At 39.2% G+C, this 27472-nt stretch overlaps 2 protein-coding genes and 1 non-coding gene across 3 annotated transcripts; all 3 read right to left on the bottom strand.

The window, feature by feature from the left end:
- Window positions 1–2374: 2374 nt before the first annotated feature.
- LOC110066685 (arylsulfatase B-like) lies at window positions 2375–16189 on the bottom strand. The gene is made up of 7 exons (XM_020773924.2): window positions 15257–16189; window positions 13398–13484; window positions 13034–13245; window positions 11035–11246; window positions 9125–9345; window positions 7612–7889; window positions 2375–6277 (listed from the first exon to the last, which is right to left on the bottom strand). The coding sequence occupies exons 1-7, from the start codon at window positions 15555–15557 to the stop codon at window positions 6059–6061; spliced, it is 1530 nt and encodes a 509-aa protein (XP_020629583.2). The 5' UTR covers window positions 15558–16189; the 3' UTR covers window positions 2375–6058.
- A 2528-nt stretch (window positions 16190–18717) lies between these two features.
- On the bottom strand, window positions 18718–27348 carry LOC110066686 (arylsulfatase B-like). The gene is made up of 7 exons (XM_020773925.2): window positions 26888–27348; window positions 25453–25539; window positions 23547–23758; window positions 22614–22825; window positions 21706–21926; window positions 21131–21405; window positions 18718–19918 (listed from the first exon to the last, which is right to left on the bottom strand). The coding sequence occupies exons 1-7, from the start codon at window positions 27162–27164 to the stop codon at window positions 19700–19702; spliced, it is 1503 nt and encodes a 500-aa protein (XP_020629584.1). The 5' UTR covers window positions 27165–27348; the 3' UTR covers window positions 18718–19699.
- Trnai-aau (transfer RNA isoleucine (anticodon AAU)) lies at window positions 20889–20961 on the bottom strand. Its single transcript has one exon. It is a non-coding gene; the product is annotated as a tRNA-Ile (tRNA).
- Window positions 27349–27472: the final 124 nt, after the last annotated feature.

The raw sequence follows: 27472 nt of genomic DNA on the forward strand, positions 1-27472 counted from the left end.
CCAACATAGCAAATCGTAATTCAGAAATGAAGGGACGAGGATAAATTTATAACTGAGAAAATGACCCGAATTGATAAAAAAAATCTCTTAGTTATTGAGATGTTGGAGTTATCGAGGAGCGCTTTCCATTCGACTAAAAATTCCGAAATTTTCGATACGGAGTCAAATGGTATGGGAATTTCCCGGGAAAATGTCCAGAAAATCGAGTAATTTTGGAATTTCCGAAAAGCGAACTATTCAACCGAAAATTCCGGGATGAAAATCAAATGGAAAGGAAATTTCCAGGAAAAATGTTCGAAAATTTGGGCATACCTCAGAAGGTTGTCCTCTTTTTCGGAAATCAGGTAAATTGGCAATTTTCTATTCAGCGCTAGTTCTTTTGGCCGCGATCACGTCAGCGTTTTGGACATCTCACGCAAGGATGACGGCGACGCGTATTCGAAAATGGATTAATACTTTACTTTAGAATCTTGCCACTTGCCTGTCAATAGATGATAGCGACAGCTAAATTGTCAAGAAAGCGTTTAATTCCAATTAAATAAAATATGCATAGGTTGACCCTGAAATGTACAAAGATTTATAACGCGTGCAAAGCCATTGTGCCACTCATTAAGCCCTCTAAACCATTAAACCCGGAAATTAACACCGGAATATTTGGTCGAATGGAAAGCGCCCGAGGGTTCTTGTTTCCAAGGGTAAAATAGCAAGAAATGTCAGAAGCAAACGCAGGGAAATCTGTTTTGGTTCGAGTTAGCGCTAGATTCGAGTTACCGGGGCTAGGGTTATTGGGTCTCAACTCTAAATACCATCCTAGTTTCAACGGGCAGGTTGCACACCTTGTGTGTATTTTTACCAGGGATGAAGAAAATTTGGATTGAATTCTCTTTAACAATTCAGTCAGAGTCCGTATGTGTAATGCGCATGCGTAGCTGCAAAAGTATGTGCCTTCATTTACCATAAAGATTGAAAATTCTTTAAGTGATTTTATTAACTGCGCTTGCGTATTTGTGAAAGTATCTTCCAGCATCTACCATATGGATAGAAAGCTCTAGTAGATAAGGAAGTAATTGAAACCTTTTGGGTGGGTGTTGAAATTCAGCCCAAAATAACGATGTGCTCTCTTGCATAAAAGTTTCCAGAAAATCCGGAAACGGTTGAATTTCCGAAAATCAAACCATTCAACCCAGAATTCAGGAAGATCTTGGAGAAAAAGCGAAATACTTTTTATAGAAAAAGAAATACAAAAGTCAAGTAAAGAAAAGAAAAGAAAAAGTCAAATACCGGAAAATACTGTTCAATTCGTCACTTGAAACCGGAGAATGTCGTCGATGTAATGCACCCAAAGAAACAGTGTTATTGATTCTGTATTTAAATTGCGCATGCGCTTTTGGCAAACGTGAACCACAAAGACAAGACACTTTATTACTATATAGGAAATTGCTCTCCCTGGGCGTGGTGGTGGGGGTAGCGTTACATTACATTGTACAATCATACATTGTACATTATCTTTTACTCTATACACTACCAAAAAAATTCTCTTTTTGGACAAAAAAAATACCCTTTTTTGGACAGTTTAACCTTGTCCATCCCAAACCCCCTCCACCACCCTAACATTTCAATTTAGTGTCTATTCTCACTAGTTCATCATCCTTGTGGGACATCTACGTTTAATAGTACGCATGCGCGTTGTTGCTTTTCCACATTAAAGACCCCTGGTTTTCGGCTCTACCTTGAAAGGAAAAAGTTCAATCCTTGAAAAAGTAAAAAATCTGGGGTAGATCCTCCACCATCCCCCTCCAACACCCCCCAGAAGAAATCAATTACTTCTATACCAAGAAGAGTTTTCTACCCAAGTGGTAGATGGCCAAAGATCCTTTCACAATACGCTTGCGCAGTAAGTGAAAAGACTATAACAAATGCCTTTTAGACTTGTCCATCCTTATGGTAGATAACGGAAGGTATCCTTTAACAGACACGCATGCGCAATAGACTTATGGAGCTGAAAAGTCCCAATAGACTTTTCTATCTTTGTGGTAGATGGCAATGGATCCTCTTCCAGATACGCATGCGGATAAGACATAAGAAAGCTGCAGTGTTTTTCGAGCAAATTGGTAGTGGTAGATGGTGGAACACGATGTCTAAAGGTATATTTTGTAACGTTTCGCTAATTACACTGGAGTATGTTCACTGTGTATGATTCGTGTTAACTGCAGAAGTATTTTAGGCGTGAATCCCTAAGGGGCTAGTAGGCTATTTAAGAATTTGTAAGTTATGCAAGAGCCACTCGAAGGCATCTCTTTCAACTTTGCTTTTCTTAGTACGTGAATGTGTAAAATTGCCGAGTACGTGAAACAAGAAAACAATGCTCCTCGACTAGTAATAACAAAGTTTTATTCATCATTACTGTAACCATAATGGAAAGCTTTCCATCAAGCTTCCCTTATTTACATTTATTTTTGTGTTCTTTTACTTAGAAAGTAAGTCAATGAGATGATTAATCGCTAGAGCTCTATTCGACTTGAATACCACTAGTCTGAGGTTACAGTCTGAATAACCGATATATTACTGATCACACGTTACACAGATGTTCTAGTTCGGCACAACAAACCACGCATAAACAAGTTCCGCTATAAACGCAGCGTATTTTGGAACTTCCAAAGTTGTCGTAAATATAATGTAAATTTTGCATAATTTTTTTTCTTATTAAATTACCAAGCGAGTTCTATGTGGTGACTCGAACAGCTCTGAATTTGCATTTCGCATCTGTGAGGTGCGAAATGTCCATGCACGAGGCGCGAGGCGATGGCCCTTTTATGGCAGAACATCTTGTTTTTTAAAATATAAACAATCATTACTTGTAGTTAAAACTGCAAAAACGAATGCCCTCGACGGTTATTAATACCTGGACATTAAGAAATAATACGAGAGTTTAAGCTAAGCAACAAGGACAGCAAACGTCTGCAACTCATAGAACAGCGTTTTTTCCACTATCACGTTATTTTAAGCCCGTCAACGGGCGTGAATTTTAATGGATTTATGAGCATTGAACAAAATAGAGCAGCTGAAAAGGGGGGCCTATGCATGCGGAAAAAGTTTGTTTTACAATAACTGTCTAATTTCTCGCGCGCTGATTGGCTCATTTTTATCATCAATAAGACTACAGACGGATAAAGCTTTCAAGTTCAACTTTCAGCTGTCAAACTGTCAACTTTTTAACCAATGAGATTTTATGGACTTTTTTAAGTAGCCAATCAAAAAGCGAGAAAAGCTATCAACAATACTTGCGTTATTTTGTATAAAATTCACTTATCTTTGTTTACGGCAAGTTTACGGCGTCTTTTCCCCTCATTTATTCCCGGCATTTGACCATTTTGGGGTCTTGTTATTGTAAACAAACAAATTGACGTCAGTTTTTTATGCGTCTGTTCTCTTATTGATGATAAATTTCGTCATAACGTTGTCAAAGTTTACTGCGGAACCACTCAACCAAGAGTATTGCCACGTGGTCTGAAATCCCCTTTTGCACTCTACCTGAGAATATCACGTATCTCTAAATCTATTCAGAATCTATCGGGGTTAAAACTATCCTCAGCTCAATAAGTAAATGGGCAGCGTTCTAAATTGAAATATTGATAATTCACCGTCGTGATTCAGGTTCTCCAGAAAAAGCAAAACTTTGTCATATCACGTTGTTATTTTGCAAAGGACGGCTAAGAAATGTACAAAGATTTCTAACGCACGTGCACAAAAAAGCCTTTGTTTTTAATGCTGTCGTTTTTGTGGTTTGCTTAAAACTCTCTTATATCTAAGAACAAACTATTGGCAACATATTCAGTTTTCCATATACTTGCAAGTGGAGATATAGCAACTACTTTGCACAAATAATCTACTCATTTCAACTTAACGCTTTTATAACGAGAAAAACAAAACATAAATTAGTTTCATGCACTTTTCAACACGAATGAAAGCCAATGGTGCTTTACGTCCTAAAATGCCAATAAAGATCATTAAAAACCAAAGACGTCCTAGGTAAAAACTGGTTAACATATACATAACACATTTGCATCCACACAGGATTGCGGACACTAGACGAAGTCACAGCAGACCTAGGGTGCACAGGAAACACAAATCTATATTATTTCAACTAAATACTTCCTGCACAAGAACCAACAACAACTGAGTAATTAGCTGAGAAGGATGGTTGCTTTGGACATTCAGCTCCACATCTACCCACCTCAATCAAGATTTGGTCATTCACTCCAAGGGCCAAGGGTCACGGGTCATTAATCAATATTACCTGTGGCAATCTAAACTTTGCATGTATACTAAGTACAACACAAATGTAAGCTCTATAACTTCAACATCAAAGCTAAATATTTTAAAAGGGAGTGACAGGACAAACAAGAACATTTGAAACAATTCACTTATTTAATATTTGTCAAAAATAGTTACATTTTTACCAGTACTGATGACATTTTGAGTTTCTCTACACTTAAACTATCTCTGACAAAAATCCCAAGTCCTCAGCAACGAACTAAAAAATTCTGGCAAGCAGTATGTGTTTCAGTTTAATCTCAGTGCAATAACTAAATAACTAAGGTAAGTAAGAAAATGAATAAAATTAAAAGGACTTTCTGAAATTCTGTGCCATTATTATTTTTGGGTTTGTTGCTTTCAATGTCGTCTCTGCCTTTTACTTTCCTCAAGGGCAAAGTGTACTGGTAACATGACTAAACATAAAATTGTGACTTGAGACAAGCCTGTTATTTCATACTTTCCACATCACATCACCTACAGTGTAATAACTTTAAGAAGAATATATTACTCTCTACCATGATATCGGAAAGGAGATGCAGTGGCCAGATGGTTAACATGCTGACTTCAGGAGGGGCTGTGAGTGGCGTGGCTTAAAGCCCTGACCCGGCTCACTTGTTTGTGTTCCAAGGTAAGACACTTTACTCTCATAGAGCAGCTTTCCACTAAGGAGTATAAATACTGTAGGTACCAGAAAATTCTAATGCTGAGGGATAACCCTGGAAGAGACTGTAGCATCTCATTTAAGGGGATGTAGAAATACTCCCAATTGCCTAATGTTACAGAAAATGGGAAAAACTCCAGCAGAAATGGATCACTTGGCATAATGCAGATTACCACACCTTATAATGTAGAAAGATAAGGTAGAATAAAGTCTGTGCCTCGGCCTTATGGCCCATCAGGATGTTGTATATCTCCAGTTTCCATGGCATGAAGTGACTAAAAGTAGTTTCACTCCCCCCTGGATGGGATGCTAGTCCATTGCAGGGTCACACATAGGACACTAACCAATAGGCCACCTCCCCTTCCTTGTTTATATTGAAAGGTAAAACTTATAATTATTCTCAATCACATACAGGAAACTTGTTTTAAGCAGACACCCTTGGGACCCTCACTAGTGTCCGCTTAATATACGGTGTTCACTCAAAACAGGTTTTAATACATTGCATGTTGTGCAATAACAGTTAATTATTAACCTTTTTGTAACACAGTGTAAGATCAAAGACTAGCTAAGACTGCTCATAGTGCAATGTCCAGTCAATCAATGCATCAGTCTGGAATAATCACTTAGCTTTAAAACGACATCGCTGAACAATCTTAAAGGAGTCTCACCTGAACTTTTAGAAGTAAAAAGCCCTTGAAGTGTCTGCTTATTGCAAGTTTTGTGCACCAAAATGGTTTACTATTGGTGTCTGCATGTGCTTAACAGAAGTGTCTGCTGAATGCAGGTTTATTTTACAGTAAACATGGGAAGAAAATTTAGCTACCCAAGCTAGTGTCCACTTAATAGAGGGTGTCCACTTAATATGGGGTCCGCTTAATACAGGTTTCACTGTAATCTTATTAAACCATTCTCAATCAAATATTTTAAAACTTATTATTTCTCAATTATTGTACAATTCAAACCTAGTTATCCTCAATTGCATAATTCATAACTTATTAATTATACTCAATTGTATAATTCAAACCTTATTATTCTCGATCAAATATTGCAATACCTGTAACACAGTTGCCAAGGGTTCTTTTAATCTTGCCAGGGAGTCCAGGCTCCCTCTGATTTCGCTTTAATGAGTGCCTCAGGATCAGCTGGCTTATTCAGCGGTGGCACTGCTCCCTTCGTGTAGTATCGCACTCTTTCTTGTAATGCCTTCACCACCTCTGGAAGCTTCTCACTGAGGTCTTCATGCTCTGTTGGGTCAGCAGTGATGTTGTACAAAGCAACATTTGCAACTCTTGTAGTGCCCTGGAAAACAAATAAATCTCTGATTAATTATAATTGTCTACCACTAAGTTAAAAGTGTTGAGCAAAAGGAGATGGGTGAGAAATCATTTTCTTGTGGTAAAGATTGGAAGATACTGGATAATCCTAAGCAGGCAAGACAGTCCAGTATCTTGCCAATTCAGAAGCCAATTACAACACAGGATTTAATTTGGTCCATCTTGACCATGTCTTAAGCAGTGTTAACCATGTAATAACAAAAGATGTCAAAGGGTTTTAATGTGTTCAAAACTGTGAAGCCACCTTCAACTAAGGTTCAACCTCTCATCACTGATACCTCAGTCTGTATATAGACATCTCATCAATACAGACACTCAACTTTCCCTGTTTCATCATCTAACCTACCAATGCCTACAATGCACACAGGGCTTCATAAATTCTTTGCCACTGGCTCCTGGGCACAGCTACTTGGTGTACCTTCTCCCAATTCTTCCATCCCAGGGCATAGCCAGCTATTTTTTCCATTTAAGCCCACATTGTAAAGCATAAGTCATACATCAAATTTTGCCAACATCCAAACAACAACAACAACAGTCAAGTAAATTTTCATGCACAAAACTATTTCAAAGTTCTGCTTTGTTAATAACCTTTCAGCATTTTTTCATGTATAAGATTGAAAGTCATTATTTTGTTTTTCAAAATAAATCCTTGATATAGTGGTGATTCACTATTGAGTAATAAGAAAAAGAAAATATGGCCTTTTGGCTACTAAAAGAAAAAATTATTTACAGAAATTCTTGTTGAGCCCATACTTAATAGCTTAACGGCTAGCTATGCCCCTGCCAGCTCTCATTCTTTTCCTTATGCTAAGATGTTCTTGATCTTCACTGGTGTTCATACTACCTTCTTCATTCGAGATGCTGGTCTCTGCAGCTTCCTCCAGAAAGGTGGTCAAAATTGCTGTAGTTTCTGATCAGTAACAACTTACCGTGTTGTTTTCTAAGATCAGGTTGTTAGCCTGATGCATAAGCCCTTAACAGGTGGACCAGGAGACCCCTTTGTCTGTTTTCTACCTATTGACCTTTCCAGCATGGTAACCCTCCCAGGAGCTTAGGTAAGCTTTTGCCAACTAAGCTCTCTGAGTCACAAAACCTACCACATCAAGGTGAGTCTATTTGGTATACCCTTATTGAAGATGTTTGACCACAATAATGTACTGGTCACCCATTATTGTCCTATCTACTTTAACTAAGGCTCAAAAAAGTAAATTAAAGTAAAATGGGGATAGATGTACAGTGTAGACACAACAGCTACACAACAAAACAATGTAACCTGTAGTCTCTTTCATGATACTTTACCTTGCTTTTAGTTGTGTCTTGTTCCTTGACAGGTTCCCCAGCAAGTTCTGGAGGTTTATACCAGGTTGCATTGGGTACATTCATAAGAAGCTTCATGTCACCCATTCTGAAAGCTATTCCCTCAACGAAAGTGACGCTCAACTCATCTTCTTTGGTTGTGTTCTTCAGGTCAATGTTGAGAAGTATTTCCTTTCTCGGTGAAGGCTCACCCTGGGAAATGGTGTCCCATACATCCATACCATCCAGGGGTGTTGGTGATTGATCATAATTATTCCCACCTACAGGTTTGAAAAAGTAAAATAAACTTACTAAACACAGCAATAAATTTTTAGTCTTAGTTGATGTTGTTATATGACCAACTAAAAGCCACCAACTACAGTAGTTCTGTTTGCATTGTTTGGAACTAACTGTTACATAATAAATTAAACTAGTAATAGTTATAACTAAGGCTGCTCCCACTTTCTTTTGTTTCTGTTGATAGAAAACAATTGAACATTACTGTATGAACTAAAACTTTTATTTCTTTTTTTGTAAACTATATCGCTCATAATGTTACTATAACTCAGGCATCTTATCATGAATATGATCCAAACAATCAACTAAGTACAGTGTAAACTAAACCAACACTTTCTACTTCACTCATTCTATTCCAGACAGTTTTAAAGTACAAATTTAACAGGTGATATTCTTTACATATTATCTCAGGAAGCACTTACAGCAGAGCAGTTTACCATATCTCATTTCAAAGGACACAAAAAGTATTTCCTGGATAAAAAAGGTCAAGCTTTTTGTCCTCAAAAAAAATGCTGCACAAAACATTTACATTTGGAATCCTGTAAAGTCACCCAGCTGTGACATGAGCTCCACGCCACATAATATTACTCAATACAAATAAGCAATCAGAATAAGCAAGATGTCAAAAGTAAAACTGGTGATTGAAGGGTATTTAGTCGCAACTGAACATGAGCAAAGCAACACTCAGCTCTAATTTTGAGATATACTTCAGAATTACTTACAATACCTTCCGAGTTGTTTTTCTCTCAAATCGGGCTAGATTCCCATACTACAGACAAATACTACCAAAACTATAGGCAATATACTATTACATGTACTTCTTTACACGTGGGGGTACTATGAATACCTCCTCAGGTTTTGGCCTCTGGACCAAAACTCTGCGGGAACAATGAAAGGAACTAACCAGTCAGAACAATCCATCAATGTGACACTGAATAAAATTCTAACCAATCAGGATTTTAAGGTCTATCATACGAACATAAACAATGAGAAACACCAGTTCCCTTGATGAACATGTCAGGTTCTTAGGACAAACATTGAGAAAAATATTGCTTGAAATTATTTCCGAAAAGAGAATTGTTATATTTGCAGGCATTTTATCCCCTCCCCTCAACCATGCTGTGCCTGAAATCCTCTTCTCATAACTGATCGATCAGTCTTTACCAAACAGAACTCTTTGGGAAATAAGACATTCAAAAACAGTAAAAAATACCAGTACCTACAAGTTTCACCAATGTTGGATACCAGTCTGTAACATGCAGGAGTTCTTTACATTTGACTCCTCTTCTACCAAGCATGTTCCCGTGAACAAAACTGACACCTCTCACCCCTCCCTCCCACAGCGTAGTCTTCTCTCCACGGAGTGGCCAGTTAAATCCACCATAGTCATGCCATCCACCATTATCTGACGTGAAAATCATTAAGGTGTTGTCCCACAGCCTTAAAAATTAGAAGCATGAGGTAGAAAATTGTCTTCATTTCGGCTGCTGCTAGGAAACATGGTTCCCACAGTTCCAACTGTCTCAACTGTATAAACTTATACTTATTCATTACCGTAAACACCGGCAGATAAACCAAACAAATGAATGTACAAAAGCCTTCTTGTTGTTCAGTAGGTAAACATCTATTGAAAAACTAACAAGAATGGAAAAAAAAACTGGTTGAAAAATACCAGAGAAAGATCAAACATATGTCAAAGTCAGTAGACATCATGTCCATACTATTATAGAGTTAAATTTATAGGTAATGGTTTCAGTTTGAAGTATTCTCTGTTTCAATAGTAGTGAGTTTACCCAGGTTTACATTCAATAAATCAAGAAATGTACATGTAGAGCATCTTTCTCAAGACTTTCCTTCCAAAAACCTCTTTTCCAAAATTTGAGTTGCCAAACTCAGGGTACGGCTTATCTGTGAGTGCGGCTTATCCACTGGTGTGTACGGCATATAGACAAGAGTGTTTTACTGGAAAAATTTGTCCAAAGCTATGACCAGCATTGGAGTGGCACATTTTCCACATCCTCACTTGTGGGGATATAGATGATGGTGCCATTTTCCAGTGACTTTTTCATAGCTGTCTATGCAAATTATCAAAGGGGTGAGAAATATATTAGTCTCATAAAAAAGGTGGAAATTAAGTGGTGGCTAAAGATACGAATTATATCTTCTTGTGTTAAAAACAGTAATTTTACTTACTTGTTGTATATGCTCCATTATAAAAAAAAAAATACTTGTTTTTACCAAACATAAAATTTAAATCCCGGCACTGCTGTGTAATATCCTCTATTCAGTTTTGGACACTTGGATACCAAGCATATAATTTGGGGCTTTTGGGGTGTTAACTTCCAGCCTCTTTCAACCCTCTCATGTATTTTTTCTTAACTAATCCCTATTGTTCCAGGACTGTAAAGGTCTGTCATAAGAAACATGTTTGCTTACCAGTCCTGTAAAATTATAATAGTCATGCCTTATATGCTAAGTACATGAAGTCAGACATCAATATGAAAAAACACAGTCAATAGAATGGAGAAAACAAAAGAATTTATTGCAAACCCCTCATACCATAATTATGATTTTGAAGAGATGTTATGAGGTTGTCACAAAGTGCTAGCAAGTTATTTAAAAATTTTAAAGTCTAGATCAACAATTTTTAAAACGTAAACAAGCGAATATTTACGTTAATACCTGACGTGTTACATTTAGGCATACATGATTGTTCCTTGCTCATAGAAGTACATGTAAGGTGAGGTAAAGTCTAGGTACGAGCAAAGTGGCCAATCAGGCCGGACTTATCCCTGTTTCTGTAGCATGAAGTGACTAAGAGTATTCCTTCTCCCCCTTGGATGGGATGCTAGTCCATCACAGGGTTAGCATTAACTTCACCGTTACCCATTTATACACCTGGGTGGAAAGAGGCACTGTGAGAGTAGTAATGCCCAAGAACACAACCAATGTCCCCAGCCAGGGCTCAAACCCAAACTGCTTGATTAGGAGAGGAGCGCACTAACCATGAGGCCACCACGCCTCCGCCTCATGGAAGTACATACTTATGATGAATATTTTGCACATGTTTTATGCTGAGTTATAAACTGGCAAATTTGTAACTTCAGAAGTCAAAGCAAATTTTCATACCCAGCTTCCTTCATGGCCTCTGTGATGTTGCCAACAGCTTCATCCATGATATCTACCATACCAGCATATGTTCTACGAGTTTCATCCTCAATAAAACTGTATTTGTCTGTATACTTTTGGGGTGCTTGAACTGGCTCGTGGGCATTCTGGAATGCCATATACAAGAACAAGGGCTTTGATGCATTGTGCGTCTTGATGATGTCTTGAGCTCGCTACAATTAGGAAATGTAAAAGTGTGATACAGTGGTTTTTGAAAGTATGAGAACTTTAAGGTGCCAATGACTTGTCCAGTTGTTCCCTGCTAGTTAATGTCAACATTTAGTGTGCCTTGATAAAGGGTGGCCAAAAAATAGGTGAGAGCTTAGTAGGGATTTTCAGCCCATTATCCCACTGGGGATTGTGGACAAAAGTGAATGTGAAGTAATAGGGGTTCAACTGCATGTCGATGGCCCCTTAGATATTTACATATAAAACCTTACACCCTTTCCTGGATCTAAATAGTAATGCCAATTAAATGCAAAACCTGAACCACAGAATTTGTGAGATTCAAAAACAATCATTGTCAATCTTAACATAATTTCACAACATTTTTTGGATTTCTGGACTTCTTTCGGCCAGAAATGTTTTCTTTAAAATACATATTTTAATACATCTACCAATAAGCTTACAAGTACATGCCATATAATTATCAGTATTCATTGAAGTATTTTCCCCATTTGCTACATTTATGAAATGAGAAAGCAAACAAAGTTATCTTGACATTAGCCTTGGTAATTAAAGCATGGGAAACTATGATATACCAGTGCTGATGTTGTTTGCAATTGGATATCAAACCAAAATTACTTAAACTAGTTTTATTTGTATGCTTTTCTCTTCGTTTAGGAGTATGGAAATAAATCTGGAAGTAAAAAAGATATGTCAACCTTTTTCAAACTTATTAATAATTCATCAAAGGATATCATGACTGTGATGGTGTTTGGATAATCTGATATTAATTAGCATAGATTTTTCAACTTTATTTCTCTGTTATCTCCTTAGTTTTAGTTTCAATTGAGAATAGTATATCAGTCACTCAAGACAGAGTTTGACAACATTTCCTTCTTAGCTACTGCCGTGTCGTATTTTCAACTCTCTTTGTGGTGTTTGGAAATAGGGTCAAACGGGTTTTTGTGTTTGATATATTACATAGCAGTATGCTGGATGCATGTCCCATATGAACCATTAAGGGACTTTAGATTTGAGTATGAGTACGAGATCGAGTACGAGAACAGCTTTTCAATTCTAGTTTTCAGGCTTCGCATTATCACATCACATACCCATTTCATTCCATGAGCTACCCTCTCTGCCTAAAACCAGCATGAAGAACTAGGGCTCTGGAAACATCACTGATTTGAAAATCGAAAATCGTACTTGTACTCAATCTCGTACTCGTACTCATAGTCCAATCTAAAGCTTCCTATTAATAAATGGCCTAACTCAACAAGAGTCTCTCTGTAGCTCAAAGATCAAAGTCTGGATAGGAGCCAAGTGGCCCACCATGAGCATATCCCAGTTTCTGTAGCATGTAGCAACTAGGAATATTTCTACACCCCCTCGGATGGGAAGCTGGTTACCCCCAGCATTAAGTTCACCCATACCCATTTATTAACACCCGCATGGAGAGAGGCACTGTGAGAGTAAAGTGTCTTGCCCAAGAACACAACACAATGACCCCGGCCAGGGCTCAAACCTGGACCACTCGATCTGGAGATGAGTGTGCCATGAGGCAACCACACCCAAATACTTTTTTGGAGGTCACGCATCTTAGTGATGTTCAGAACTGTACAACAGATTTTTCTCTTTGTCCTACACTCATGACAAAACAAACCTTTTCATCTTTTAAAAATCAAACTACACAACAATCATTTCAACCTGAAATTCATTTAAACTAGTACAACTGTAATTATAATGGATTATAATACACATCTGCATCATTTTAAAAATATACATTGTCATTTACCTCTGCAAAGGCAAAAGTACCATATTTTCCATCCAGATCTCTTACTGGTTCCTTGTTGTCTCTGAAGTCTAATATGTCTTTCATTGTATGAGCGAAGTGATCTTCTCCATAATTGTAAAAACCATAAAATGTATCAAACCCACGATATGTAGGTGTGTATGCCCACTTGTAATAGCCCAAGTGCCATTTTCCAACTAAATGAGTTGCATAACCTTCCAAAAGAAACAAAACATTTGATTGGTAATTAAACACTTTGAAGTTCTCAAAGACAGATTGAACAAAATAGTAATAAACTCTAGAACCAATAGGCAGAGTTCACCCAAAAATTTTGAGTAGGTGAATAATTATATATGTATGCACATACCTGATTCTTTGAACTTCTGGGGTAAAATGGTAAAGTCAAGTGGCATTCCATAAGGGCTCTCTGGAAACAGTACTAAATGCTGCAAACCTACACACACATGTAAATAAAAGGGGAAACACCACTGTTTTCATTAAATAAATATAGTTTATATTAAAGGGATAGTTTTTTTGTTCGGTGCATGTCCAAACTTCGGTATGAGCATAAAGTATGAGTACTGAAAGTTTTATTATTGCACCCGATTTGTTCAGAATGATTGCAAATGTAGACAAAAAATGCTGTAGATAGGTTTCTTCAGATTTTCTGAGTTTTCTCATTGCTATTATTATTATTATTAAGATATCGGTATTATTTCAATCCACGAAATAAAGCAACTAACAACAGATTTAAGCTTAAAGTTTGCTTAAATATAGAGCCGCATAAACTTTCTTGAAATGGAGTACGTAAATGTAAATATGTAAATTGTAAATGTAAATATGTCATTTGTTTACCGACAGAGCACCAAGGAGTTAACAAGAACTTGTTCAGAAATTTCCCATGCATCCCGTGGAGTTCTAACCTGTGTGACAATGTTTTGGGAAACCCTTTTGATAAACTAAAAGGGTCGTAAATACTGAAGTCCCAAACAAATAAATGCAACCCTAACATAAGAAAAATCCACAGATCACAGTGAGCCAATTAAGGATGGTGCCTACTTTTGCTAGCGCACACACTAGTTACCCTTTACTATGCAGTCTTAAGATTTTTGTAAATGTGTTTGCTTTTCCGTATGTAAAGGCGAATTCTAAGGAAATCTGTGAAGAAATATCCTTTCCTTCTTTTTCAGAAAAATGCTGATCTCAGCATTTTGTTGAGACTCAAGGCTAATTAGCTCAGAAAAAATGCCTGGCTACCCCCATTTTGCTTTGCAAAGATCTACTTTTTCTGCGTAGTCCTGACCTGGTGCAAAAACCTTTGTATTTAGTAGGTAAAAGGTAGGTAGAGTCTGCATGCGAGCCAAGTGGCCCATCAGGCCAGAGCTTATCCCAGTTTCTGTAGCATGAAGCGACTAGGAGTATTTCTACACCCACCTGGATGGGATGCTAGTCCATCGCAGGGTTATACCCAGCATTAAGTTCGCCAGTACCCATTTATACACCTGGGTGGAGAGAGGCACTGTGAGAGTAAAGTGTCTTGCCCAAGAACACAACACAATATCCCCGGCCAGGGCTTGAACCCAGACCGCTCGATCCGGAGACGAGCACACTAACCATGAGGCCACCACGCCTCCCGGCACGATCCTTAAATATACTTCTCCCGACTAGCTGCCAATATAAAGTGGCAATGCCATCTCAAAATCACATTTAGTAATATATAAGGACCGTCAGATCAAACCTCCAGGCCTCACTGTCAAGCTGAATTTTAATATATCGAAACTGATGTATTCAATTTAGTGGTCAGAGTTTTAGGACTGTTGCGAAGTTGGGGGGTGGGGGTGGGGGAGGGAGGTTCCCTGCTAGCAGAGGCTCTTTTCCTGGTGTTCGCTGACGGGCACCAGGAAAAGAAAAAGAGCCTCTGCTAGCAGGGAAGGAGGGAGGGAGTGCCAAATTTCAATTTGCTCACTGAATATCTATACATACCTCAATTTAGAAAATATGCTGAGGAGTTTAAAGGTGATGACCACTTTAAAACAAATTCTGTCCAACGACAAAGCACTGCCCCACAAAGGGGGCGGCACCGCTGGAAAGCTAGGCGCAAAGCGGTTTTAGAGAAGCTCAGTACGTACATGAGGCGAAACCCTACATGCATAAGCTTACATTTGTCACTCAGTACAGTGCGCCGGTAATAACCAGCAGATATAGCTTGTTTGGTGTCTAACTCACCAGTGTGGATGGGATACCTTCCAGTCATCAAAGCGCTTCTCGTAGGAGTGCAAATCGGAAGAACGTAATAGTTGTCGAGCACGACTCCTTCCGAAGCCAGCTTGTCAAGGTTTGGAGTTTGGATTTTTGAGCCGTGAAATCCAACATCACTCCAGCCAAGGTCATCAGCTACAACAAAAAGTATGTGTGGAGGTGAAGCGACTCCATTCACACTTGTAACAAGCAAAAACACAGCCATTAAACTGCAAAGAAGCGACCACATGTACACCAAGGTGGCCATGTTGCATTTGCACTTGCACATTTTAAATTGACCGCGCAGCTAAACAGCAAAGACTAGGAACCAATTAGGTTGACGCAACTTGACGGCGATAGTGGTATCGATAAATTTGCGGTCGATTCTGCCTGCTGGCTTGTGCTAATGCCTTGCAAAAGTTTTGAAAAAACGGCTAGTGATAGAAAGTCGTGACTATGATCGTGCATTATTTGTTCAAGAACTCATGACCCTCGTGACCGTCATGTAGGAACTGACATGCGACTTGCCGTCACGTACTATTTTCTCCATTTGTGCGTGACCAGCTCAAAGGTCTCAAAGGCATCTGCGATGTGAGGCTACCTCCGTGAGCTACCTAAACTTACCTACTTCCACACCCTGCTCCAGAGCTATTTTTTTCTGTCCCGACGGACTGGTCCATACATTCGATTTAGCTTGCATCTTCGGAGATGGCAAAGCTGGTCGGGCAGAAGGAAGTCAAACGGCCGAAAGGGGTGGGTGCCAAAGTAGCTAATACAGTCGAACCTCCCGCAAGCTTCCACCTAAAATGTCAAGCCTTGGTGGCTGTTTACGGGAGGAGGCCGGTTACGAGAGCTTGGATCATATTGGGTCAAACTTTTGCTTCATTAGCATATGGTAACTGCAGAGCCGGACTTACCCCATGTTTTAAAAGTTTTATTCACGAGAAACGTCAATATTGAAAAAAATCTGGTACTTCCCATTGGGAAATTACCGTCTCCTCCACTATCCAGGAATGCGATAATGTTGCAACATCTTATTATCCAATTTCTGCCTTGTTATCTGTCAAATGGTCGCTTACGTTCTAAAGGTGGTCGCGATCGCTTAAAAGCGGTGGTCGCTTACAAGAAGTTCCAAATGTAGTGATTTGACTTAAACTTTTGGTATTTTGGAAAACTGGTCGCCGAGGAGAGGTGGTCGCTTGCGAGAGGTGATCGCAACCGGTGGTTCAACTGTAGGTAAGTCTCGGTCTCGCAATTTAAACTAGGGTCTCGCCGTCTCGGATTTTACCATTCTTTACTCCTAAAAGTTAAAGAGAACGGTTGAGAGAGCTCTCCCGACCATCTGCGTCTGGGTCTCCGAAGATGCCCCGACGGAAGAGTTTCCTGTAGTGCTTTTTATGATGCTCTCCGTGAAAAACACTTCTCCCCTTCGGCTCCCCTACAAATGTCCAATGTTTTCCTGGACTCATTCCCCCAAGGAATTGCTGATCTCGTTCGTAGGGCGGCGGAAGTGGGGCATAGTGGGTGTGAATAAGCCTGTGTGGCCGGCGTTCAAAGGGGAGGGAGAGGGGGAAACTAACCACGATGGAAATTAAAAAAGACCTGAATTTGTTCCTTCTCAAGTTTGTTAAAGGCAGTTTGAGTACTGGATTGTGAAAATGACTATTTCAGAATTCCTCTCAAGTTATTTTTAGGCAAGGTACCATGGTACGTTCTTTCGCGGACCATGTTACCATGAGCGTCGCGTGGATGTTTTCGTTGAATGTGAAAATGCTTGTTAGCCGCTTGCGCTATCCATGTGAGCAGAACCCGCGTCAATGGATCGGCTATTTCTAGACGCTTCTGGAAATTCAGAAACTGGCAGGGCTCTAAAAATTACTTGAGTGGGATTCATCATCGTCAAAGCTCCTAGCTCTCCCTTTGACTTGTCTCCTCCAATCTGCTGTCTCTCGCAACGGTGACAGCTTCATTCCAGGTGCATGGCAAAACCCATCTTCTGCCTCTCTCCCTCTACTGGGATTACCATGGGAGGGGACAAATATTCTTACCCTCCATCCTCTCTTGTCTTGCGATATTTTTTAAGGTATAAGGTGATCAGATTCCTTTGCCAAAGAAATCCGTCTCGATCTATTCATTTTATTGAAAAAAGATGATTGCTTGACTCATGAGAAAAACTGATAGGACACTAAACTCTTTTTCACGAAAACTAGTGAGCTCAGCTGTAAAGAAAAACGCTCCATTTTCTTACTGCACGAGCCACTGATATGCAGTTTAACAAATTGACGTCAGTTTTACATGCGTCTGTCCTGTTATTCATCATACATTTCATCATAACATTGTCAAAGTAGCTTTGGATCCACGAGGCGATAGCCTACTTTGACAGGGTTGTGACGAAGTTCATTGTCAATAACAGGACAGACGCATTAAAAACTGACATCAATTTGTTTTTTACGATAACAAATTGTCAAATTGTCCGCTCTCGCTCATTGACGTATCGCATAAATTATAAATTCATGTGTCTGTCCGTTTATTGACAATAAAAATTAGCCAATGAGCGCGCGAGAATTTCTGCACTTATCGTAAAAAACGATAACAAGCGCAATACTAAAGCATCACCTCAAAACTCTCACAGCCTGCACTTGTATACTGATTATGTTGCATCCTCAGAGACCCAGGGGCTGCTAGTGGGGACGATGCAATATTTTCGGCTGAGCTAGCTCGCCCGAAAATATCGCATCGTCCCCACTAGCAGCCCCTGGGTCTCCGAGGATGATTATGTTGACGATTTACAGTAAAACTTCAACATTGAAGGCCTTCCACCAGTATATTAACCGTTAACATTGTCAACCCGATGTAATTTACAATGCAGGCTACTGCTATGCAGAGCACCTATTGCAAGAGCTTTTCCGACATCGTAGGAAACGCGCAAGTGTTTTAATTTCATTATTGAAACTTAGTTCTGAAAACTCTCATTAGGATCGACACATCAATGTGTTTTACGACACGGCTAAGAAAGCTCCGGGGGCCAATAACTACAGTCAACCAGTCACAACTGCTGTGTGTATAACTGCGATGATCAATCACGTCTTCATATCTTTCTCCGCAGTTCAAATATATGATCTTTCATATATTCACTTGTATTCTTCACCATCCACTGGTATATTACGAACTCACAACATGACCAGCTCCCAGTTGGCTTGATAGCTTAGTTGGTAGAGCACTCCACTGATATCGCGGAGGTCATGGGTTCAAATCCCGTTCAGGCTTGAATTTTTTTCAGGCTTTAATTTCACAGCTGCTTAAGCTGCGATGGTCAATCATATACTCAGATTTCGATTGCTCTATTGTTGGCCCAAATTTTGTGTTGGGCCGGGCACCGTTCCTGGCTTTTCTTTTAATAGCTTTAACTTTTCTATAAGAAATAACGACCATTAACTTCAACGTGAAACTGTCCTTTTCTTCAAAATCTATTTTCTTTCTTTTTTTCAAAAGCTAGCAGACGAGAGTAAAGACCAGTAAAAGCAATATGATCGGTTTTCAATCAGAATTGCGGGCTTGAAGTTTACGGTGTGTGTGTGAACTGGCTGTTAGAGAAACAACTCCTGGGCCAAACTGGTTGGTTTATACCTCCATCTCTATATAGAAGTATACTATAAACAAGTCAGACAGCAACACAAAAAATGCATTTAAATTAGAGTTATACATGTGTAATCAGATAGACCATAGTAGAAGGCTTATGTTCTACTGTCGTGTCCACAGGTATTCAAGGCTGCAATCATTTTATGTTCCAATAGACTAATTATATTCTTATCTACGAATACCACAGGACGTTTTCCCACAGGCTACAAGTTAGAAATGGCACTTGCCATTCGATATTTTGTACTGTATCAGCTGTCTTTTGACTTGTTTCATTTTTAGCCACATTACAAGAGGTGCATGTCTCGTCCCCATTTCACCAAGTTACTTTATAATGTAACAAGAATAAACACTGACTGACATGACCAAAAAGGGTGACAAACTAGGATTATTTTCAATCATATAATCTAAAACTATTTCTTTGTCACGTAATGAAAACTAATAATTGTTCTTTATCACAAGTATAGAGCAGTTTTCACTTGAGTATCAAGAGTAATTTATGTATGCTTTGGTTTTGCATTAACACATCAAGCAATCAGCCTAAAGAATGTCCAACACTTCATCAACCAATTAGAAGTAAAAGAAAATCCAATTGTGCCTCCCTTGCACATTTTCATGCTTTATACAGGCATGAATTGTGTTTCCTTCAAGTCTTGGTTGGTTCACTAGATTATGACTCCTTTTTCAGCGATTAGTTTGGTTTTGGTTGAAAGCTTCTCAGTTGAAAATTGCTCTATTCTTATGCCCAAAACAAGGTCTAGGTACAAATAAAAATATATCCTTGCCAAAGGTCCTTCAATCTTGCCAGGGAGTCCAGACACCTTCCAATTTTGCTTTAATAAATGCCCTGGGGTCAAGTGCCCTGTTCAGTGGCGGCACTGCTCCCTTCATGTAGTACTCCACTCTTTCTTGTAATGCCTTGACCACCTCTGGAAGCTTCTCGCTGAGGTCTTCATGTTCCGTTGGGTCAGCAGTGATGTTGTACAAAGCAACATTTGGAACACTTGTAGTGCCCTGTAAACAAACGTGTCCCATAAATTATTGCCCCGCTCTAAGATTGTTGAGTGTAAGGAGGTGACTAAAAGATCGATCATGGTCGGGCGCAGATCCAGGACTTTTCAAGGGGAGGTGGCGGGTACATTGGGGTTGAAGAATCAATGGGGCATGCCCACTAAAATGTTGCAATTTGAGAATAACCAAATTGGAAACCGTTACAACAGAGATACTAGCAATGGCCTTAAGTGGAAATTAGAATGAGGTACCTGTAGAGAGTGATTACTTTCAATTCTACCAAAAAATTCACAATCTGTTCTTTTTATATTATTATTTTGGGCTTCTCCAGAAAGGGGGTCGCTGGGCTTCTCCAAAAAGGGGGTGGCTTGTGCCCCAATCCTCTCCCACTAAATCTGCCCGTGATGATCTTATTGATGTAATTTCAAACAGCCAACTTAGTCTGTGGATAAGGTCATGGGGGTTATTTCAAAGTACTTAAACTAACAAAATGAGATATTATGTTGTAATCACCACGGTAGAACCATAGGAAGATTGATGGACACATTCATTGACATCATAGAGGCTTACTGCCTAACATAAACAAACCTAAATCATTTTCAAATTTTAGTCAAACCCTTTCCTTGTGAACAGCTTGCTATTACTACAGACCCCTCTAGGACATGCACATGCAATCAGCTCTCTCTTATTGATGGCATTTGAAAATCTACCTGCACCTGAAGGTGCTTCAAAACAGTTTCCAGCATTTTTCAACAATTCTTCCTTCATGAAGCAATACTACCACTCTGTTTCAGTTGATGCCATATTCGCATCAACTTAAGTCCCAAATATCGTTTATAAACAACTTATGGTCACTTACTTGATGCAACCGATTACCATAGCAATGAAGTACAAATTATATGAAGACATGATTGATCATCGTAGTTATACACACAACTTAAGCAGCTGTGAAATTAAAGCCTGAAAAAAATTCAAGCCTGAACGGGATTTGAACCCATGACCTCTGTGATATTGGTGCAGTGCTCTACCAACTGAGCTATCAAGCCAACTGGGAGCTAGTCACTTTGTGAGTGTTTAAAACACAGTTATGTTTAAAACACCCTTAATTCTATTAAGGAAGTTTAAAGTAGACATACTGCACGATGAGATAACTACACAGATAGCTACACAGTCAGCAGAACAGTCCTTTATACAGATCTATACATTGTACTTTACCTTAGCTGTAGTTACATCTTGTTCTTTGACAGGTTCCCCTCCAAGTTCTGGAGGTTTATACCAAGTTACATTCGGTACATTCATAAGAAGCTTCATGTCACCCATTCTCAAAGCAATTCCTTCATAGATGGTGGTGCCCAACCCATCTTCTTTGGTTGCATTGTTTAAGTCAATATTGAGAAGTATTTCCTTCCTAGGCGAGGGCTCACCGTGAGAAATGGTGTTCCATACATCCATACCATCCAGGGGTATTGGTGAATGATCATAAGTCCCACCTGTGTGGAAAGAAAATCCACTTCATTTCAAGCAGAAAAAAATATGTTATTATTGGTTTAAGTTGTCTACCTGTAGTGAAACAGCTTAACTAACATACAGGTACCATAGAAATGTCCTCAATGACCAAACTAAAAGTTAAAAAATAGCCTTGTTCTATACTATTTGTGGAACTTACTGTTTCTTAAGCCCAAACTTGTATTCAGTTTTCTTAAAAACTGTACAGTTTGCCAATTCTACACCAAATATAGCTTTCAAGGTAAACACAAGACATATTCAAAAACAGTAAAACATAACAGTACCTACAAGGTTGACCAAAGTTGGATACCAGTCTGTAACATGCAGGAGCTCTTTACATTTGACTCCTCTTCTACCAAGCATGTTCCCGTGAACAAAACTGACGCCTCTCACCCCTCCCTCCCACAATGTAGTCTTCTCTCCACGGAGAGGCCAATTAAATCCACCATAGTTATGCCATCCACCATTATCGGCTGTGAAAACCATTAAGGTGTTGTCCCACAGCCTGAAATATCAAATTATCTTTGAGTCATGATACCAAAGGAAGTCAAACAGAACATTAACCTCTTATGGATTCATGGTCCCCACTGTTACCTACAGATTAAAAGTTAGCATATTTTTGGATGTTTACGTCATAGATATCTGGTATTTTTGGACTTGTAGTATTTTTGGACTTTTTGGACCTGAAAAGATAAAATTAAAGACAGTGTCTTGTAAAGTGGACTTCTGGGGCATAAACTTGCACCTTCACTCACACCTTTCCACGTATGTTCTTCCTCAAGGAATGCTTTTTATTCCAGGACAGGTCTGTCACATGATAAATTTTAAACTTATTGCATGTTAGGCTACATATATGGATACATATACTGGGCATGTGAAGCCGGGCATAAAGCAAAATCAACTTCAAAGAAACTTTGAACTCCTTGATACCATTAAGATTTAGGAGAGATGTTATGAAGTTGCCAGAAAATACAAGTAAGTGTTTTAATGATGATAATGCAGAGCCCTGTTGATAATCCACTGATAATAAAATGTTACACGTACATGCAGACAGGCATACATAATATTGTTATTGCTCTTTGCTCATTGTATACATGTGCTTTATAAAAGATAAAATTCAAGCCAACAGTGTCTTGTAAACTGAAGGTGTAATATTGTAACTCTGAAATGAATACCAAATTTGAAACCATACCCAGCTTCCTTCATGGCCTCTGTGATGTTGCCGACAGCTTCATCCATGATATCTACCATACCAGCATATGTTCTACGAGTTTCATCCTCAATAAAACTGTATTTGTCTGTATACTTTTGGGGCGCTTGGACTGGCGCATGAACATTTTGGAATGCCATATACAAGAACAAGGGTTTTGATGCATTATGTGTCTTGATGATGTCTTGAGCTCGCTACAATTAGGAAAATATAAAGGTGTGATACAGACATTTTTGGAAGTATCCTAAGATGGATGAAAATTGCTCCAAACCCTAATTACCCCAAAGTTCTACACATTTAAAGCACCAAACATGTCATTTAAAACCCTACACCTGAACTTCAGAACAGATGAAATTCATAATAATATTGTTGATCTCTACTGTGAAATATTTTATAAAATGTGGACTTCTGGGTTTTGGTCTCTAAACACCAACCTGAATACTACATAGCATATCTTTATCAGTATGTTAAGCTTGGAACTTTTTTTTCCTTATTGTTATGAAGAAAACAAACAATTCACCTCCTTGGCATAACATGGGAATATGCTCTCTATCCTTCCACTACTTTAAGACCATTTAAAGTTGAACTAAAACTTCCACTAATCAAGCTCACTCACTGGTTAAATATGACAGGATCTCAGAAAACCTGGGTAACAGCATATGAAATTGCAATGTGCAAGTCCTGGGGTACAAGTACTATGTTGTATGTAGAGTATATTGTATGTACAGTACTTCAGACTAGTTTGATTAATTTTGTACTTCTCTTTGTTTGAGGATTATGAGAGATGCTTATCAAAGTACCAGGAGTTAAAAATCATTTTGACCTGAAATTCTTTTTAAACTATAGCAACTATAAATGTATTATGGATCATTACAAATACAGTCATGTCTTAAGGCAAGTTCAAAATACATGTACCTCTGCAAAAGCAAATGTGCCAAATTTTCCATCAAGATCTTTTACTGGTTCTTTATTGTCTCGGAAGTCTGTTATATTATAGACTTCATGAGTGTAGTGATCTTCTGCTCCATTGTAATAGCCATAAAATGAATCAAACCCACGATATGTAGGAGTGTAGTCCCACTTGTTATAGCCCAAGTGCCATTTACCAACCATATGAGTTGCATAACCTTCCATAGGAAACAAACACATTTGAAGCTTATGCAAGGAACCATTGCAAAGACAAAACAGAATAACCATTGCGTAGGCATCCACGGTTGAGTGTTGATCGATACCTCCCACCAATACTCCATCAACACTCCATCGACACCTTGGTTCGCATGCAATCAACACTCCATCAACAACTTGGTCGACAGTCGGTTGAGAGTCACCTAACTTTTGATTCATTAATATAAGTCAGCTGCCACACTTGGCTGACTATTGACTGACTGCTGATCAAGTGTCGATGGAGTGTCAACTGAATATCGATCGGTATGTCCCTCGAGTATTGATGAAGATGTCAATCGAGGGTATCAATTGAGAGTATCAAAATTATTGAGAGTATCATTCCACACCCGACTGCAGATGCCTTTAGTACACATGATGTGTAAAGTGTAATTTAGACTGTACACAGCTGTTGGTCAGCAGATTCTCTTTTTTGATGCCAGGCAGCCATATGATTTTTCAGGAGGCCCTGAGAATTTACAGTAATCCTGTTGAAGTCAAGTCATTCCACTTGTGTTGCTTCTCATTCATGGTGCATTCAAAGGCTTGTAAGTTAGTAATAAAGTGTTAAAGCCATCATTAGTTGAATGTAAAGTTTGTCATGTTCTAGACAAAATTTGTCATGGATCCAACTTAAGAAGATGAAAATTATATTTTTTTATTGAACTGAGATAAACTAATAATAGCATTGTAACTGATTAACAAATTAATGGCTGATTAATAGCTTCTCAATCATATAACCCCTATCAAGCTTTTAAAAACATGGCCCAATCACTTCTAATAGATGTAGCCATGGAGCCACACTGGTTTCCACCCCCTAGGGGAACTCCAATATAAAAAGAATGGAGGTGCTCGTCAGAAATTATGAAAGAACCCCTAATAGGGAGAGGTAACAATTCTAAAACAGCACATTATCTCCTGTTATATTGTATTTCAACTCTATACCCTAAAAGGTACCACAATCAATCAATCAACCAACTAACCAACAAAAGCTCCCGCTGTGGACCTTTTGAGGCTAAACACCCTAGGAGGTTCCAAAGCCACCTTTATAACCCCTAAAAGGTACGCCAAGCACCCCAGTATTTTTTATATGAGAGTTCCCCCAGGTTTCCACCATCCTTGAGAAATCAGTCAGATTGAATCAGAAACCAGGCTAAGAAAGAGGACTTTTGGGAGTAAAAATCCAAAACATACACACGGGAGCATGCCTCCTGGCCGTGGAAGCATAGTGGCCTCATGGTTAGTGTAGTCTACTCCGAACTGAGCAGTCTGGGTTCAAGCCCTGGCCAGGGACATTGTGTTGTGTTCTTGGGCAAGATACTTTACTCTCACACGGCCTCTCTCCACTCAGGTGTATAAATGGGTACTGGAGAAGTTAATGGTAGTGGGTAGCCCTGTAATGGGCCAGCATCCCATCCAGGGGAGAGTAGAAATACCCCTAGTTGCTTTATGCTACAGAAAATGGGATAAGCTCCGGCCTGATGGGCCACCTGGCCCATATACAGTCTTAACCTTTACCTATGCCTCCATAGTCCTCTGGAAGCTTGCACACTCAAATGCTTGAAAATTGGTCACCACTTCAATCCTTGATCCATGCCTGAGATGGCTGTAATAATATTACATGTATCATCAATTAACTCTTGTTTATATACGTACATACCTGATTCTTTGAGCTTCTGGGGTAAAATGGTAAAGTCAAGTGGCATTCCATAAGGACTTGCTGGAAACAGTACTAAATGCTGCAAACCTAAATGAACAGGAACAGGAAAGGAGAAAAGTGTTGTTACATCAATGACTGTGATTTTTAACAGCGCTAAATTTGTTGATCATGCAGGAAGAATCCACCTACATCTTGTAGGTGAATATATCATTGCTTTGTCACCCAAACTGCACATATCCAATTATTGATATAAGATATATCAATGAGGGAACTCACTAGATCTATACATTTTTTTGTCATGTTGACAAGTTAGGAAAAATAACATTAACTTATCAACGAGTAACTTCCAGCTGAACGTTGCAGTGCAGTGCAGTTACAAGAGAAAGGTGATCTTGAAGGAAGTCAAGGGTAAGGGCTAAAGGCTTGCGGGAATAAAGAAACCACAGGAAGAAAAAGTGCAAGGAGTCTGGACACAATAAGCAGGAGTAAAGGAGAGAAGAGAAGGGCCATGGGATGGAAAAAAGGGTAATGAAAGAACAGTATGCAATGAAATCCTCATTTATTCTTATAGCAAATAGTATACACTTAATTACTGGTCCCAAGGGATTAACATCTAAATTTGAGGGAAACAAATTAACTGTTTCCCAAGGGACCAGTAATTATGTGTTTTGTTATAAAGGTGAAGTTTAGTGCAAAGAAATAAGGCAAGAAGAATTACCCTCAAGTCAAAGCAACCTCTGATTGGTGGGAAAGCATGCGACAATTGCCAAATTGTTGCCCACCCAATGACACTTAGATTCAGCCATTATTACATGACCATAAATCAACCAATAAGAGCACAGGGTAGATGCAACTAAGCTTCAGCTATATGACAAAACTGATCTATTATCAAATGAGTGTATAATTTTATTCAATACCTTAGGATTTCACCATTCTCTTTAAAGACAATAGAAGGCACGCACAATTGAACGTTCCGCATGTACAATAAAATCAATCTTGACCCCAGAGCTCTTCTCTTTTGCGCATGACAATCAAGAACAGTGGTGGATCCAGACCTTGAGCTACGGGACCTAAGGGGAGGGCCCAGTTTTGTTTTGCTTGCCCTGCCAGCTTTTCTTCCTTCTGTGATTTCTTCTTTTTTTTACCCAAAATAAGGGGTGGGGGGGGGGGGGCAGGACCCTCCCCTAGATCCGCCACTGAAGAAAGTAAAGGGTCTGGAGTCGAGAATGCGATAAAATATAATGTATTGGAGATATATGAAATTTTTCCGGTGAGTTGTTTGATCAGCTCAAATCAAATATCAGAGAAACATTATCGACGGCGAACTTCCCCCTAGGGACCGGGGGCGGAGCCGCTCTCGTTTACAGCATGCTGTAGCATGCTGCAGTTCTGGAGGTATATCGGCTTCTACTTCTTTTAGTCTATATCAACTCACCAGTGTGGATGGGATACCTTCCAGTCATCAAAGCGCTTCTTGTAGGAGTACAAATCGGAAGAACGTAATAGTTGTCGAGCACGACTCCTTCCGAAGCCAGCTTGTCAATGTTTGGAGTTTGGATTTTTGAGCCGTGAAATCCAACATCACTCCAGCCAAGATCATCAGCAACAACAAAAAGTATGTGTGGAGGTGAAGCGGCTCCATTCACGACAGGCAGAAGCACAGCCATTAAACTGCTAAGACGTAACAGCGCACAAAAACCCATAGGCGCCATGTTGAATTTGCAAAATTTTAAATTGAGCGCGCAGCAAAATAATAGCGAGGCCTAGGAACGATTTTGCCGGTGGCAGTGGCTCGATTAGGACCGATTACTGGCAGTCGAAAAGAAGCTCAGGGTGCTAACGCTTCGCAATTCTGTACTGCAGAAGCTGCTTGCAAACTGCTTGTAAAGTGAACTACTGACCTAATATAAATAACAAGGAGTCCCATGACTATGATGTATGATGGTGCATTCTCTACGATACCTTATTTGGCCATAAGGTCGTCACTCTCTTTCACAAACTGCGATTGAACCCTCCTACG

This window comes from Orbicella faveolata, unplaced genomic scaffold (genome assembly GCF_042242905.1).
Source record: "Orbicella faveolata isolate gen_17 unplaced genomic scaffold, um_ofav_v1 contig_26, whole genome shotgun sequence".
Lineage (NCBI taxonomy): Eukaryota > Metazoa > Cnidaria > Anthozoa > Scleractinia > Merulinidae > Orbicella > Orbicella faveolata.